The following is a 15803-nucleotide window of genomic DNA, read 5'->3' as shown; positions in this document are numbered from 1 at the left end:
AAACCAATTCTGAAGATCTTAAAATAGATTAAATTATCCTTTTTTGCACAGATAGCTGAAGCTTCCTAAACAATATTTGAAATGTGGGCATTTATTTCCAGTGTTCTCTCCAAAACAAAGGTATTTGCATCCCCTCTCAAAAGACTTTGAAAGCTATTTGGTTTTTGTGCTATATTTTTTATGTTAGGGAAAATAGAGCAATGGAAGTGGTTGGTGACAATTTCTCCATCCTTTGTTACTATTATTACCAGAGACCAAAGAAATGGTGGCAGAATTGGGCCATACATTTTCTTGTGCTTGATCCCCAGATGTATTTTCAACTTGGATGAGGCAAATCATGTAGCTGTAATGTTATCTTGTGAAGGAGTCACAAACCTGATGTTCTGGGCATTTGGGCACTGTGAAGATGAACCGCTGTGATCTTAATAATACACCAAGAGTATCTCCTGCTACTGCAGTTTTCAAGGGAAGCAGTTCTAGGATTTTGGCTAATTGCTCCATCAGTAAGTTTGAAGTGTGTTGGGGAGATCCCACTCACTTTGCTCAAATCTAGGGAACTGGCACTTTGTTCAAGCTGGTATATGATAAAATGTAGCAGAGTTGTGAACTGGACTTGGGCTTCCCATAATTTTTTAGTATAAGCTGCAAGAAGGACTAGAAAGCACCGCAATTCACTATTTAGGGTGATGCGGTAGGCAATTCGGTGGCTATGCCAGTGTTTGGGAGTGGGAAAGGCAGGGGCTGCTGTCCTGAAGGATCACAGCTGATCTGAAGAGTGTAAAAGTCACTGGTTACATATTTCAGTTATGTCCAAGTGAAATGCTATGCTGATTTCCATCCAGAAAGAGCAGACTTTTTGTGAAGGACAATCATTGTGTGCCAGCCTCTCTGTCAGCCCTGTTTTGTTTCAGGGAGATGACGTGAAGTTTTGCTTCAGCTCACAGATGTCAAACTTGGTGAACTGAAGGAAAAGAAGAAAAAGCCAAAACCAACTCTTAAGATAAGTTTGGGTTCTGAATGGCTTGGAAGGGAGCAGTGATGTTGAATATTGTGTGGTCTGAGTGGGAGGAAGGGAGGGAGGGAAGGAAAAAGAGCTGGAAGGAAGAAAAGACAGATGGAGCTTTCTGTTTTGTGCACAGTCTGCACGTTACATGGAGAAAGATACCTTAATTCAATAAAACAGGATTATCTTATGAGGTCAGCAGAGCAAAATATAATGAGTTTGTTCAGCTGCACAGGGCTGCTGTGATTGTAATGAGAGCCTCTGGGCACTGCTTTTCTGACAGGCAAGTGATGCTGGCATTGGTGGGCAACTTGAGTTCCTTCTGTCTTGTGTTGAGGAGGAGGGTGTAAGGAATTTCTTGCCAATTTATGTGTGGGTTGCTGTGTCCCCAGGAGAAAACAGGCTGTGAGTTCAGCGTCTCCAAGGCTTCTTTCACCCGTGGTGCCATTACTATGCACCTGAGAATCTAATTCCAAGCTCTAAGTGCAGCAGAAGAGCTGTCCCCTCTGGCTCAGCCCCTGCTTCCCTCTTTCAGTGTCAGCACAAGCAGCATTTCTGTGATGGGGAGCTTTCCTAGCTTTTGCTGTCCCATCTGCAGCAGCACTTTGCTGTTTGAATGCAATTATGTGTGTGTGTCTATATGCATTTTGCCTTCACGTTATTAGATGGCAGTAACTAGTTGAGTAGTGGGTGACGGTTAACTTTTCTTGGTGTAGATTCGCAGTACAAGTAAGGAATCCGCTTTCAGGGATTGGTGCAAATGGTGGTTATCAAAATTTGCCCTGGCGCGCTCAAGTCAAAATAGCAAAATAGGACAGGTTGGCTGTAAGCAACTCTAAAGAGCATCCCTGGAGCTTAAGAAATCCATTTCTCTCTGCATTGGCTATGGCAGGGATACATGGTCAGATGAACCCCCCTCACTGGACTGACTTTGTTGTTAGTTATGTGGCCCTGCACTCAGATTTTGGCACCGGTGGATAGCATCTGCACTGTGTGGAAATGTTTTGGCAATTAAGGGCCCATTAAATTTGGCTTGTTCCCTTGTTCCATCCTTCTTATGATGTCCAAGGGGAAGATTCATAACTGAAATATTTAACATCTATTAAAAAACAAAGGGGGTGTCTTGATTTTGCTGAGTCTGGGGTCTGTTTTTCTCTGCACTAAAGATCCCTTGGACCGTGAAAGTTCAAGGGAACCGTAAAACTTGTTCACAGAAAAAAGTATATCAAAAGTGCTTCTATATCATGTATAGTTTTATTATCATTGGGGTCACTGGTGGTGAGTTTAACTAAACTGATGAAATCAAATTAACAAGGAAATAACAGGGCTGGTGCCTTTATCCACAGTCATCTTTACCTTTTCTTTCACTTGTTTGTCTTGGCAAGACTTCTCCAATGAGATATGAAGCTATCGGTTGCCCTTTCTTAAACTGTGTATCAGTCAGGTCTCCAGATAAAAGATGTCAGTTGGACAGATGGAAACGGTAAAACAATGGATCTCTTAGAAACACTCCTTTGTGTAATGTTGTCCTTCCTTTCCTTTTATTTGCTTATTAAGTACTGTGATCCATATATTGATGGGGTTTGTGACCACTGTTATATATGTATCTATGGGCCTCATGGGCTTTTCATAAAGTCATTGCTGCAGTGCTCTTCTCTAAGAAATATAAATATTCTTGTCTAAAGGTAGATGCTGTCACATGGTGTCAAACTGACTTGCCAGAGTTTTCCTGAGGAAAGTATGACAAAGAGCAGGTTGGATCCCAGCACAGCACCCAGGCTGCTGCATTCATCCTTCCTCTTTGCGCTCCTTAGAAAGTTCCAAACCCAAGGGGGAAAGTATCTTTTGATTAGGGGTTGAGCACATCCGCAATAGGTGCAGCAGTAATGACAGTAGCAACATGTGGTGGTAGTTTAGCAAATTGTTAATGAATGCAACCATTAGGGAAAAAGTAAATGCAGTTTTCAGAATCTCGTAAAGGAACAATTAGGAAGTATTCACCTGTCAGTCCAAGTTTTACTTTACAGTTTGTTTAAATTACAATTGTTAAGGGAACTCTTAAGCAGAAAGAAAGTAAATGATATGTGGAACACCTAAACCACTGATCACAGCTGATGGATACAGAGTGAGTTCTTAAAAAACATGAGGTTTGCTAGATACACAGAACCTTGAGCACTGGGATTTCATCCATAGTGTGCTGCCTGTGTCCTGGTGTATTTTATTGCAAATATAGGTACCACAGCAGGATAAATTGTAAAAAGTAGACTTGGTATATATATATATATATATATATGTATATATAGTGGATATCTGCTTAATAATATACCTTTCAGTCCTGCGGAACTAAATCCTGCTATCATGGAATTCAGTGGCACTTTTACCATTTGTTTTGTCCTGGAATCAGGTAATTATTTTTTTACCTATAGAGAATTTAGCAAAGTATTTTCTAAATAAGAATACATACTAAAACCAAAAAAAGTCGGTGCTGACCCATGGCAAGCAGCAATCAGTTCTTAAGCAGATGGTTTTAAAAGGGGTGAGGTATCAAATATGCAGCAGTTCATCTTGGGACTTGTTCTTTTCAATATGTCAAATAATGAATGACAAGGAAGGCAGTGTAAACACCAGGTTAATCAAATCCTCAGACGATATTGAACCAGAAAGGATTTTATATTTCAGAGTAGATGGAGAGAAATTTCTTAATGATCTGGAAAATTTCAGGAGGTGGATGGAAGAAAAGGAAGATGAGTTGGAATAGGCAGAAGTGTGAGTTCACCGAGAGAAATTATCATCATCAAAGAAGAAACAGTGTGTGGGGTGGGGGAAATGTTAGGATCATACTTAGCACTCCGTAACAGCCTTTTCTCTGTGTATATCAGAGTATTAGATATATTAAATGTAGAGTTCCTGGTCTTGTGGAGGGGAGGTCTGAGAAGGTGTTGCTTCCTGCTCTCACCAAAAACAGGAGCATTTCTGAAGGTGTAAGAAGCATTCTGGAAATGACAGTGGATCAGCATGAGGGAGATGGGATTAAAAGGCCTGACTTCTTTTCCTCTCTTAACTGATTGAAACCGGCATTTCGAGGTCAGACCTGAGGCACAGTCCTGTGAGCTGCATTTCACAGTGGCAGTGATCAGCTTGGCTGGCGTGGAGCTGCAGGACACTGGTTTTGTGCAAGAAACCTCACAATGCAAGATTTGCTGGATGTCTCTAGAGTGACAAGACCAGTCACACACCGTGGGGTTTCTCTGTTTGGACACTGAGCAACTTCAGGGCGGGCTGGTCAAATGAACTGGTATTGGACCTACAGGAGAAGCTCCTTTGGCTTAGCCCCTGACTGTGTTCCAGATGTATTCTGCTGTGATGTCCAGCCTCTGTTCTCTACAGTGCCTTATAGTCATCTTGCCCTACAGCAGTGTTTCATACCCAGTGGGGTGTCAGCCTCAGGATGTTTGTGAAAAGTAAGGATAGGAAAGGTTACGAGAGGAATTATATATCTGAGTTATTTAAACACCAGTCCCCTCTCTCTGTCTCTCATGAAATCACTTGCTCATCTGTCTTGTGCAGGGTCACCTGTTCTCTAAGCTTCTTAAAACTCATAGAAATGTTAAAATTAAGACTCCTCCTGTTGTCATGGATATTCTTACGGCATATAGAAAGGTAAGAGCTTGAAGCCATTTAAAAATTAGGGGGATGAAAAATTATTTTCAATAACCTAAGAGGGCTGTACAGAGGCATCTTTGTATGTCTAGAGTGGTAGTAATAATGACAGTACCACTTATGAATAATAATGCCATTATATAGAGCCTTGGCAGGACAGAAATTTGAACACTGCAGACAATAATTGGCCGTTCACTGCAAAAAACTGAACTTAAAATAAGAAGTTGGAGCATATTCAGAGAAAAACAATGAAGAGGTCATGATGGTCAGGGCTGCACTGAGCTCACCTACGATGTAATGCAGTATATTCTCTGGTAGCTTGATAAGCTTCTGCCCATGAATCTGTATGCAGACTCAACTATAGGCTTATGATGACATCATGAATTCTTTGTCCAGGGTGGGTGATCTCATCCTTAATCTGCCATTTTACTGCAACTGTGTGTGGTTCACTCTAACGCTCGGCAGGTATTCTTCCTTTCCATGTCAGCCTTGCCAGTTTTCTATATCCCTTTCCAGATAAGAGACTGTCTGACTAAGGAAATGAACTTGTCTGACCATCACTGAACATCTGGAAGCCATCTGAAGTTGCCTTATCATTATCTTGCAGAACTCCCTCCTCAGGTGTCAGAGCACTATTTAGAGAATTTCTTTCTAGACTTCCTGGTGGTCAAGTCCAAGCAAAGATATTTTACAGCCCCCACCCCCCAAGACCAGCAATTACTTGTTTTATGAAACCTCCCTGAAGGAAACCTACTCCTGTAGGCACATTCACTGGCCTGTGTAGAATGTGAGGCTCATGGAGAGTGTCTTTCCTTAAAGGAAGTGTAGCTGTGAGAGACATTTCCTTACAAAGAGAGTTTTCCAGAGAAAAGATGGGCTTGTGACTGGACTATGTCGTTTTGCTGATCCAGAGCACACCCTAAGACAGAAAAGAGTCAGGAGTGAGGCATGGCAAATGTTTCTCGGAGGTTTATTAAATTTTTGGTAGCATAGTTGTACTTAGGTTTACTATATATTAGGGATGACATTTTATTTTATTGCAGGAATTCATTCCATCTGCAGAATTTGTTGTGAAATTTGTCCTTTTTCTTCTTCTTTTTTTTTTTTTTTTTCCCTCCATCTTACTCTCTTCATTTTGAATTCTTCATCTCTACTTAATCTAGTCCAAAGAGCCTGAGTGGGCTGCCTTTGGAGGGGATCGTGATATGCCTGGCTTTGCCTTCAGATTGATTTGCTGCCAACTTTATCTTCCAGCACTCTCTACAGCTGCTTCTCTCCTCTCCTTTTGTCTCTGCAGATACCTACCTAGGTTTTTAATTTCTGCACTTGTCATCCTTGGGATTTGTCAGTAGGTGCCAATTTTTCTTTCCGCGGCCCTAAGGTGTATTAAAGCTTGACCAGGAAAGTCTACTGGCAGTGTGGATGTCTAGTTAGAGTGGTCTTCTTTTCCCCCCCTGCATACTCTATCAAAAAATGTATTTTGACCTTTGGTATAATAGGCCCCCTGAGTATATTTCTAAGTGCAAAGCAGCTGCCAGGAGTGGAAGACTACTACATCTGCTATATGTACTAACTGTCGGGTTTTCCTGAGCCCTAAACTCCCATGTAGACTTTTCACTTAAACTGAAAATACCCAAACCCTGGCTGAAGGACCTGCATTGGACCCTCCAGTGCTAGTTAATATGTAATAATTAGGGGTGTAAAAAACTTGAATCAGCATCTGAAATCTGCAATCCAGTTGCATCAGTATGCTTTGTTATGCTTCGGGTGCTTCAGGAATCCCATAATACCCTGAGATACTGATGCTGCAGCTATTTCCACTGATGTGGGGACATGGGATGTCCTGTCTTAGTGACTACAATTTACCAAGGGAGGAAGAGGGCTCACTAGTATCAGCACTGCTTGTGAGAAAGACCCATGCCGTCTGTTAGATGGCAACTCTGAGATGACCACCAAAGTAAGCAGTATAGGCAAGAAAAAGCTTCCTGCAAATAATGAAAGAGGCCAAAGGTCAAATATGAAAGTGGATTGCTCTAAAGTAGAAATACTGTTTGCAGTGAGATGGGCAGTGAATGAGTTGTGGAGAAAAACATGGTGAACCCAGTCAACCTGATTGTGATTGCTGGTCTGCAGCATCTTACTGTTTGATGTAACAACTGAATTTTCAATTCAAGCTGCAGTAGGTGGCGCAGGCATTACAAATACTCTTTATTTTACTTTATTAGCTGAGGCAAAATAGGCAGGAGACAAGTTTACAGAGAGGCAAGGCACTTCACAAAATAGATACTGTTATTGTGAGGAGACAAGTGGAAAATTTGATTTCTTGTTACAGTAAAATTAAATCATGTGTAATCTTTAATCAAAGGTATACATTGTGGAAGCATTTTATAAAAATGACAGTAAAAAGGCTGCCATGGAGAAGAACTAATACAACACTAATTAAGAATATTGACCCAGGAATTTGGTACAGAAAGTAAGTATACTTTCAGAGAATAAAGTTGTCTGAATACATAATTGTACTTGATTATAGTTCTTATAGTAGTTTTGCAAACCTTTTTAATGAAGTCAGTGAATAATCTAAATTGTTGCTTCTCTCACATGATAGTGAGAAATACGGGTTCTTCATAAATACACTGGGCAATATTTATAGGATTTTATTCAATTCTGAGGAAAACTAACTTGATTTGAGAGATTGCCTTCTAGGAGTCCTGAACGAGGAAGAGCAGTGCTTGTAAGGCTGTCCATCAGTTGTGCAAGTCTGTTTTCTATTGCCTTCCGTGGAAGTTCTGTCTCCAAACTTTTTCAAAATTTTCATTCATAGTTGTGACGTTCTTTTCTCCTCTTCTACCAGCCCCCTCACTCCTCTGTTAGAAGTCCAGCTCCCCATAGGTAGCCGTACAACTGCTGCTGCTGTAGTGTTCCCTCCTACTACAACGGGATCTTCTTTTCCTTGAAAATGCACTGTGTCTCAAAGAAAAACATGGATCTCAGTTCGGGGTTTAGAGAACGAACCTTATCCATGAAAATGCAGTTACGTGCTCTGCTTTTCCACTTTCTTGCCCTTATCATGCCTTCAACATATTTTGTCTTGCTAAGAGTGTTATGGAAATGGAAATTCTTCCATCATCTCTGGGCCCCTGAGTTGAAGAACAGGTGATTTCATTTTGTTTTGCCCAGCCAGGGAGAAATAAATTGAACTGAGATGTTCTAAAACCAATGCATTTTCTAGAATTTTAAAAATAATTATAATTTGGCATGTTTCTATGAGAAGAAGATCTGGTCCTAATTGGTTCTATAGGTTTTTGAGCTATCTACGTTGTTACAGTTGGATGTTTCAGTAACTGATAAAGGAAGCAACTTCTGTAGAAGGAAGGTTCTGCAAGCTCTAGTATATATTTCATTTGAAGTTTAAAGGAAAAACAGTGAATAATCAATTAGAAATTAAACTCAAGCTGTTAAAAAAGGAGAGGATGCCTAATGATATCTGAATTAGAATCATAACACTTTGCAGTCTTGTGCAAAATAGTATATAAAGTTAATTGGACCCGCTGGGTTTTGCAGGCTTACTTGTCTGAGGGGCTGCTGTTTTCTGTAATGAAGCCATCATCCTTCACAATGTCAGGAGAACACATGGGAATCTCTGATCTCACATGCCAGATGTCACATTTTGTTACACTTTTAAACCTTGAAAGCCATTGTAGTTTCGGAAATCCATACAAACGAAGGATGATGTGCTGTGTTTGGTGGTGGTTCTTCGTCTGTTAAAGGCTGTTGGTACTGAATTTCTGTCAATAATCACAAGCCCTCTGGAAAAATATTATTAATTGAGGCTTAAATAATGACATAAAGTGTCGTATGTTGACTTCAAAAGATGAAGCGGTTGTCTTGGTTTCTGCTGCAGAAGATACTTGAAAATCTTTGATAGTATTAAGTGCAGCTTCTTTGAAAAACAAAATCATGTAATTTGTAGCTAGATTTTTACTGAAAACTGTGAATCGAGCCTTGGACTCCAAGGTGGCCTGGAACACTTCTGCAGTCAGTTCTGTTTTCTGCAAGCCTTCCTTCTGCAAGATTCCTTCTGATATAAGGTTCCAAATTGGATGGTTTCCAGTGATTCTTTGCTTACCTGTATTATCTTAGTGCCCTGGAGAAACAGTCACACATCAGGAAGCCATCCCAATATGCACAGTCACACAACAGAGAGACTGTCTTGGCCCAACCAACTTTTACTAGAAGAACAAGAGAAAACAGGTGGATTCAATCAGCAAAATTCAGGGAAACCATGAGAGTGTACTGGGCAGAATATGACTGAGCGAGGGTGAGCCCATCGGCAGCCTAACTACTGTCAACTTCTGGTTCATTGGGTTTTTTTAGATATTAGAGGAAAGAGGAGTCTTGAGAAGGAAATTGAAAGGAGATGATGAAATAGCTCTGCAGATTTTCCTCCCAGGCATGAAGGTCAGTGTGGGAGGAAGATGAAGGCACTTGTTTGAATATTGATCATGTGGGGGTGGAGGCTGGTATTGTGAGTTATCAGAGGGAGGTGATAGCATCTCTCTGGTGCATAAGAGTTACAGCAGAAGAACAGCATAAGGAGACTGTGTCAGCCATCAGACAGCTGGTTCCTTGGAGTTCTTAGGCTGTATCTATCATGGCAGTACTGAGCTGTGGTTTTGGTAGGACAAGTTACAGAGAAGAACAAACATGAGAGGAGGGCTGTTAGTTGATTTTATTGTGATTTTGGAGAACTTTATCCAAAACCTATTGAGGTCAATGACATGGGCTTTTCATAGGTAATCGTGATGGGGATTCAGCTCCAGCTGAAGACATCTAAATGTAGGTGTCTGTGTGTGAGTTAGATGTCAAAGCTCCAGTTATCTCAGTGGATATCTAGGTCTGGATTCAGGTCCCTCAGGCTCAGTGTCCAGTGCCACTTCAGTTCTGCTTGGCCTTCAGCTGCCATTCCAGAGGGATGGATCTCTAAGGCCCTATAGAATTGAATGTCTACGGTCAGTAGACATAGGCTGTAGACACAGGCAATTCATCACACCCTGAATCTCTCTCTAGGCTCTATTAACTGTACTGACTGCATCTTCTGAGTGCATCGGGGGCCTACTCAGTATGCTTACACAAAGATACCTACACATGGGTCTTAGTAACAAACTGAATACTGCTCCAAGGATATAAAATCTCGTGCTGCTGTTGACATTGTTACGAGTTTAGTCACAAACTTCAGTCAGACTAGGACTTCACTTTCTGTGCAAAGATCAGCTTGATCAGCTTGCAAATGCTTATACTTGCTTAAATAAAATTTCCTTCAGACTTTTGAATAAACTCCCCTATCCATCTGTTATTCCACTAATATCCCAGGTAATGACTCACAGTAGCTCCCAAAGAGCCTGGAAAACAATATCAGCATTTACAGTTGGATAGTGAAGTACAATATAAACATTAAACTTTTCTAAGGGCACCTACACCCTGAAGTAGAGCACAGCACTGAGGTCCAAGTCAGACAGAGGTGTGAGCAGGTGTCTCCGTACATCACTATGCAGTTCCTTATGGAAGGTAATAACTTGGATCTCAAAAGCAGTACAACTGCCTGTGTCCCTGAGACAGTGTCCCTTGGTTTAGGGACAGCCCCATGTTAATTGCAGTTGCGTTGCCCAGCGCTGGAACAAATTTTCTTGGTGCTTGCTGGGATATTGCTGTACTGCTGTACTGTGGAACGTGGTTGTGCTTCAAATAGAAAAAAATGTTCACCAGCTATCTGTAAGATGCATTGTAATAATGTGCTCTGTTATTTCTTGTGATATATTCGGTTTGGAGGAGCTTTGTTTCTGTTTATGAGCAAAGAAATTTTGCCGGAATAACAGAGCACTCCTAAGACTGGAAATGAATACATGTGAAAAGAACAACTTGTTATTTGAATAAGTTTGCCTGAAGGGGGAATTTCTGAATTTTCAGTATAATTCCATTCCCTTCCTTCATGATAATTAAATTAAGGCTGGGGGATAGGAGAGCATAGTATGGTGGTGTGATGTATGTGGGGCACAACTAAAGAAACAAAAAGTGATCTTAACCCCCTTGACTTGTCTGTCTTTTTATTGACCTCTGTGCAATTTCATTTGCAATAATGAACTGCTTTTATGCAAAACTTTTCAGCACTACCAAATGAAAGGAACTTGTTGACAGGAAGCGAAAGCTGCATGATCTCTGCAAGAGTCCGTGACTGAATCGCTGCTCTGTTCATCACCGTGCTCTTTGATATGGCATCAGGAAGTTTCTTTCTTCCACTGACTTGAATAAAAGAAGGATCAATTCTTAAATGACCACTTCCATTAAGACATCAGCCCTACCTTTATTTTAGTTATAAATTATCCCCATAGCAAAACAGGATTAAATACTGTATGTTTATAGCATCCAACAATATCGTCCAGGGAGATCATATTATCCTTGGAATCAGTCTTTTCAGGCAGTCTTGTGGAGTGGGTTAATGCAGTAGCAATATTTCTCCAACTTTTTCCCCATTTCTCTTTCTCACACTTGGAAGTGGTGACTTCTGGCTGTTCTGTGCTGGACCACATGCAGACGCAGCAGGAAGCTCTTGGCTTCTCTGACTGCATTTGCTGTCCAAACAACTGCTCCTCGCTCCCTCGGAGGAAGACACAGTGGGCAGACAGAAATATTTTGAAGGCCAGATGGGGCTAATGGCCCACAAATCAGAGCAATCTGACCAAAATACATACTTAATTGAAGGTTGTTTCTTGAATTTCTGGCATGGAATTATGCACCATGCTTGACTGGTTTGCGGTGACCAGATCTAGTTTTGCATGTTTCAACTCCTGATCATGTCAATGGTATTCAGTGGTGCTCAGACTTTCCAGGAATTGCTTAGTCCCTTCTGAGATCAGACATACATAAATACATACTTCAGACAATCCTCAAGTAGGCTTAAGTGCAATTCTGCTAAGTGGCACCCCTACTATATATGACTATTGCCTCCTCCACTTTGGTAGTTTCTGGAAAATCTGCTTTGCTAGTTTGCTTTTGCTTTGTCTTCTTGTGTTTTTCCCCAAAAATGTCGGCTTTAAGTTTGTATCTCCAAATGAAAGTTAGTGCTGCTTGTGCAAAATGCAAGGAATTTCCCTCAGGCCTGTGCTTATGCCCCTCATACCTTCAGGAGTGATTCTCCAGATTTCACCAGCTAGGCAGGTAACACATGTATAAGAGGTATGCCAGGAATGACAGTGGACTTCTGTTGCTGGTCTTCATTATCCAGTTTTGTTTGTTTTTTTTTTTTCTTTTTGCCCTACACTGATATCCCAAAATCAGATCTGTTGAGGTATACATCTGAGACCCATCACATTTGTGTACTTCTCTCAAAATGTCCTCTGGACCAGATTAATTTCAAAGTAATGACCTGCTTCTCTGGATTTCCTCTGTTGCCTATTTAAATAAGAGATGCTCCTTTACCTCCTCAGTCAAATGACAGTGCAACATTTAGAAAATCTATTAAAGCAGCTGGTTCTGCACTCTGCATCAGAAGTGTTATAATTTCATTAGCGGAAAATACATCCTTGTTAAGCAAATGGGCTATAAAGTGTTGTGTAACAGGAAACATTTAATGGCAAGATACTTAAAGATCTGTTTATATTGTATGCGCCTGTCTGGTTAAGCTTTTCTTGGCCCCATTGTGCAAAAGAATTTATCTGTCCTAAGTAAGGAGTGAATTTATTTTTCTAGCATTCTCATCATGCTGGAACTAGCATACCTGATGTTGAAAAGCTTTGAGATTCTCCAAGAGGACATTTGTAAAATACTGTAGTGACTCCAGAATATAAAGACAGAAATAAGAATAAATGTATCTAGGGTACAGATTGCTTAGTTATGAATATCAGTGATGAATTTTGGTTACTTAGAAACATCTACTGCCAGCACTTCCAATGCCTTATGATGATGGCTGTGGCTGGCCTAGTGTCTTCTCCCTTTCTTTCCAGGTAGGACACCAAGATCCAAGAAAGGCCTTTATAAGACAGGGCATAGTTAAGGATCAGTCTGTTTGCCTCCAGACCCATCAAAAAGTAGGGTACTTAGCTGCTGTTTAGAGAAAACACTGTAGAAGAAGAAGCCTAACATATGAGGCATCAAGATGTCAGCAACAGCAGAGGTATGGAAGAAATTTCCTAGAAGGGATCGTATTTGCCAAAGACACCCAGGCAAGATGTTGTCTTGACTGGTAAGATGCCAAGGGTCAGACCACAAAACTAACACAAGTTGGATCAGACTGAGATCCTAAGTTATGGCTAAGCTCCAGCCCTCAAAAGGAAAGAATCAGATGAGAGTTGGAAGACTTTGTCTGGGAAAAGAGATGTCTCCTCTGCCTTTAATTCTCTGGCTGATGTTGTAAAGAAGCTCATGCTCTTTCATTAGACATAGAGTATGCATAGCTTAGTTGTGTAATAGTACCAGTACGTGTATGTATAAAACTAGTATATGTTGGAGCTTTTTTGTGGACTCGGGCCAAAGGTTGATCTCGGTCAGCCGAGCTGTGAGCAAATACCCAGTCACTGAGCTGCCGAACACAGCGCTGGTCCCACCACACTTCACTTTATTCACCAGTCACCTAAAATTTGGTGATTCAGTGAGGCACTCATGCACAGAATAGACCTTGACTAAATGTACTGCTCAAGTTCTCTTTATAATAGTTTCTAGAAATGAATCTATTACTGAAGTAAGTATGTAGTTGGTATATCTTGGTAGTAGAGATATTAAAGCCCGTAAATTTTGAGCTATCTAGGGATGACATTGGTCAGACTTTGAGAATTGTAGGAAAGATCTGGAGGTCAAACTTCTGAAGGTACCTTAAAGCTCATTTTTAAATTATAGTCAACTGACTTTCCATCAGTATCTGAAATACTCAAAATGGTTTGGAAACGGGACTTAGTCTCCTAAATGATCTTTAAAAACAGGTGGGCAAAACTGTTATAAGAATGAGAGGTGTGAGTCAAAAGAGATCAACTCAGAGATTTTTCTCCCTCTTCAGAACTCCTGTACAACTGGGGTAGATCATATTCCCAAGGATCATACTCCCAAGGAGTAGACAGATGTTGATTTGTTCCTCTTGCACATCACAGGATGGAGATGTGTCACCTCTTATTTATTCCTTGGAGCCTGTTCAAGAGCATTATGAGAAGCCAGGAAAAACAGGGTTTTTTTAATCCTTTGTACAACTCAGCTGTTAATGATGTTCAAGAGAAGAACCTCCTAGTCAGGCGTAGCCAAACTCTTTTTCTCCCTGTGTATGACCCACCAAGTTGTTGCTGTTTCCAATGCAGCACTTCCGTTGCCCTCTAATACCAGACACAAAGGGCAATCATAATTAAGTCACCTCCACTTGTCTGATTAAAAAATAGTTTGTCTAATCATGCAATGTGCCAAGAGATTTTATATAACAGTTTTTCATACCACCTGTACATTGGTTTCTTTCCACATAAAGCTTTCCAGGAAAACGATTTGCACATTCTGCATCCCAAGACTAATAAAAAATTGAAACAAATTATTTGTAGAGTTTTCATTCCAGCTCACTTTTCCTCTCTCTGATTGTAGCAGCTTGCTCTAAAAGTTTTCTTTTTGCTTTTTCTGCAGACTGTATGTGGATGGACCTTTTGGAAGTCCCTTTGAGGAATCCTTGAACTACGAGGTCAGCCTCTGCGTGGCTGGAGGTATTGGAGTTACACCATTCGCATCAGTACTCAACACACTGCTGTGAGTAAACTTAGGCCTTTTAAAGCAATTTCCTCCCAATTTATCATAGCAGTGCATATCAGAAAAACTTTCAGAGTATTTAAAAACTTCCATTGGCACAACATAAGCGAATGATCTGTTGGAAGGAGGTAGGGGACTGAGATGTGCCATGAAGAGCATAAATCATCTCATAGAGGCTTTGTAAACCAAAGAGTTGTGGCAGACTTGTGCTGTTAATGCACCAGAGCTAGGACAGCGTCACTAGCCTTTATATCCTGCCACCAGCCTGGCCTGTGATTAATGTAGTCACAGCCCTTCAGCAGGTCTTGTTCCTCTAGTCCCAGCTTAGATGAGGCTATGGACCGTGATAGTGAGCTTTTCAGAGTCAGGAAGTTGTGACAGTCTTTCTGCTGGAAATGCAGGGCCAGCTCTCCTGGTCTGTCTGTAAATGTGTAAGATTAAGGTTTTAAAGCAAAGAGATCAGCTTGGATTCAGATAGCATTTGGGTGTTTAATTCCATTTGAAAAGTTTATATTGTAGGTATGCTTTTTTTTTCCTTTTCTTGTTTGTTTCTCTCTTTTCCTTCTTCTTTTTTTTTTTCTTTTTTTAATTTATTTAAAGCCTTTGCCATTCTATTCAGACCAGACAAACCTTTTACCTCTTGTTTCTCTGGCACACTGGCAAAGAAGTTAACGTGGCTCCCACCAAATCTTACACTGTGTGAGATAGGCTTGCTTTTATGATTGCTATTGATGTTTTGTGATTGGTTTGTTGGGGTTTTTTTCTCAAGTATTGAGTAAGAGCTCCAGTCAGGTTAAGCACCTTTGTTTCATAGGCACTGTATAAAGAGCCAACCAAACCAGCAAACCTTTTCTGAAGTGCTTGAAAGGCTAGCTGGCTTTGCAAGGGTTTCACAATGCACAGCTGAAGCGTTTGTTCTAAGACGAACATGCCAATGGCCAACTCTTAACTCAAAGGTGAAGTTAAAGCCTGGAATTTAGATGCTGTGCATGTTCTTCTGTCATTGATCTGGGCTGGACCTGACAGTGCTGTTTCTGAAAATTGTGAGTCCCACCTGTTGCATAGTGCTGCAGCCCTCAAAGACCACCTTGGGCTCCCTCATTTTCTTTTCCTGAGAGTGTATTGATCATCATCTCCAAAAGAGGGTAAATTTTTGCTGAAATCTGGGGCCTTGGTAGGTAAGATGACCATTTTCCTTGTCATGGATTATCCTTGGCAATGTTTAGCAAAAATGACACAAGCCATAATGATGGGCCAGCAGCAGGTAATGAGGTGTTTGCCTCTACCAGTGTGTTATCAGAGGCTGTAGGAACTTGCACAGACATTGCCATAGAGTGTTAGCATATACTTTTGCAATGTCCATTTATCTGGATAA

The 15803-nt window shown here is 40.8% G+C and overlaps 1 protein-coding gene across 1 annotated transcript in view; it reads left to right on the top strand.

The window, feature by feature from the left end:
• The window catches only part of NOX4 (NADPH oxidase 4), a 106616-nt gene that overhangs the window by 79442 nt on the left and 11371 nt on the right, over positions 1-15803 (top strand). Inside the window, exon 14 of the mRNA XM_037377951.1 lies at positions 14309-14428. Coding sequence (XP_037233848.1) covers positions 14309-14428 — 120 coding nt within the window. The remainder of the gene's footprint in view (positions 1-14308; positions 14429-15803) is intronic.

The sequence above is a fragment of the Falco rusticolus genome, chromosome 2, assembly GCF_015220075.1.
Source record: "Falco rusticolus isolate bFalRus1 chromosome 2, bFalRus1.pri, whole genome shotgun sequence".
Classification (NCBI taxonomy): domain Eukaryota; kingdom Metazoa; phylum Chordata; class Aves; order Falconiformes; family Falconidae; genus Falco; species Falco rusticolus.
The sequence above is the reverse complement of the archived record's forward strand: the minus strand, read 5'-3'. Positions and strand labels throughout refer to the sequence as shown.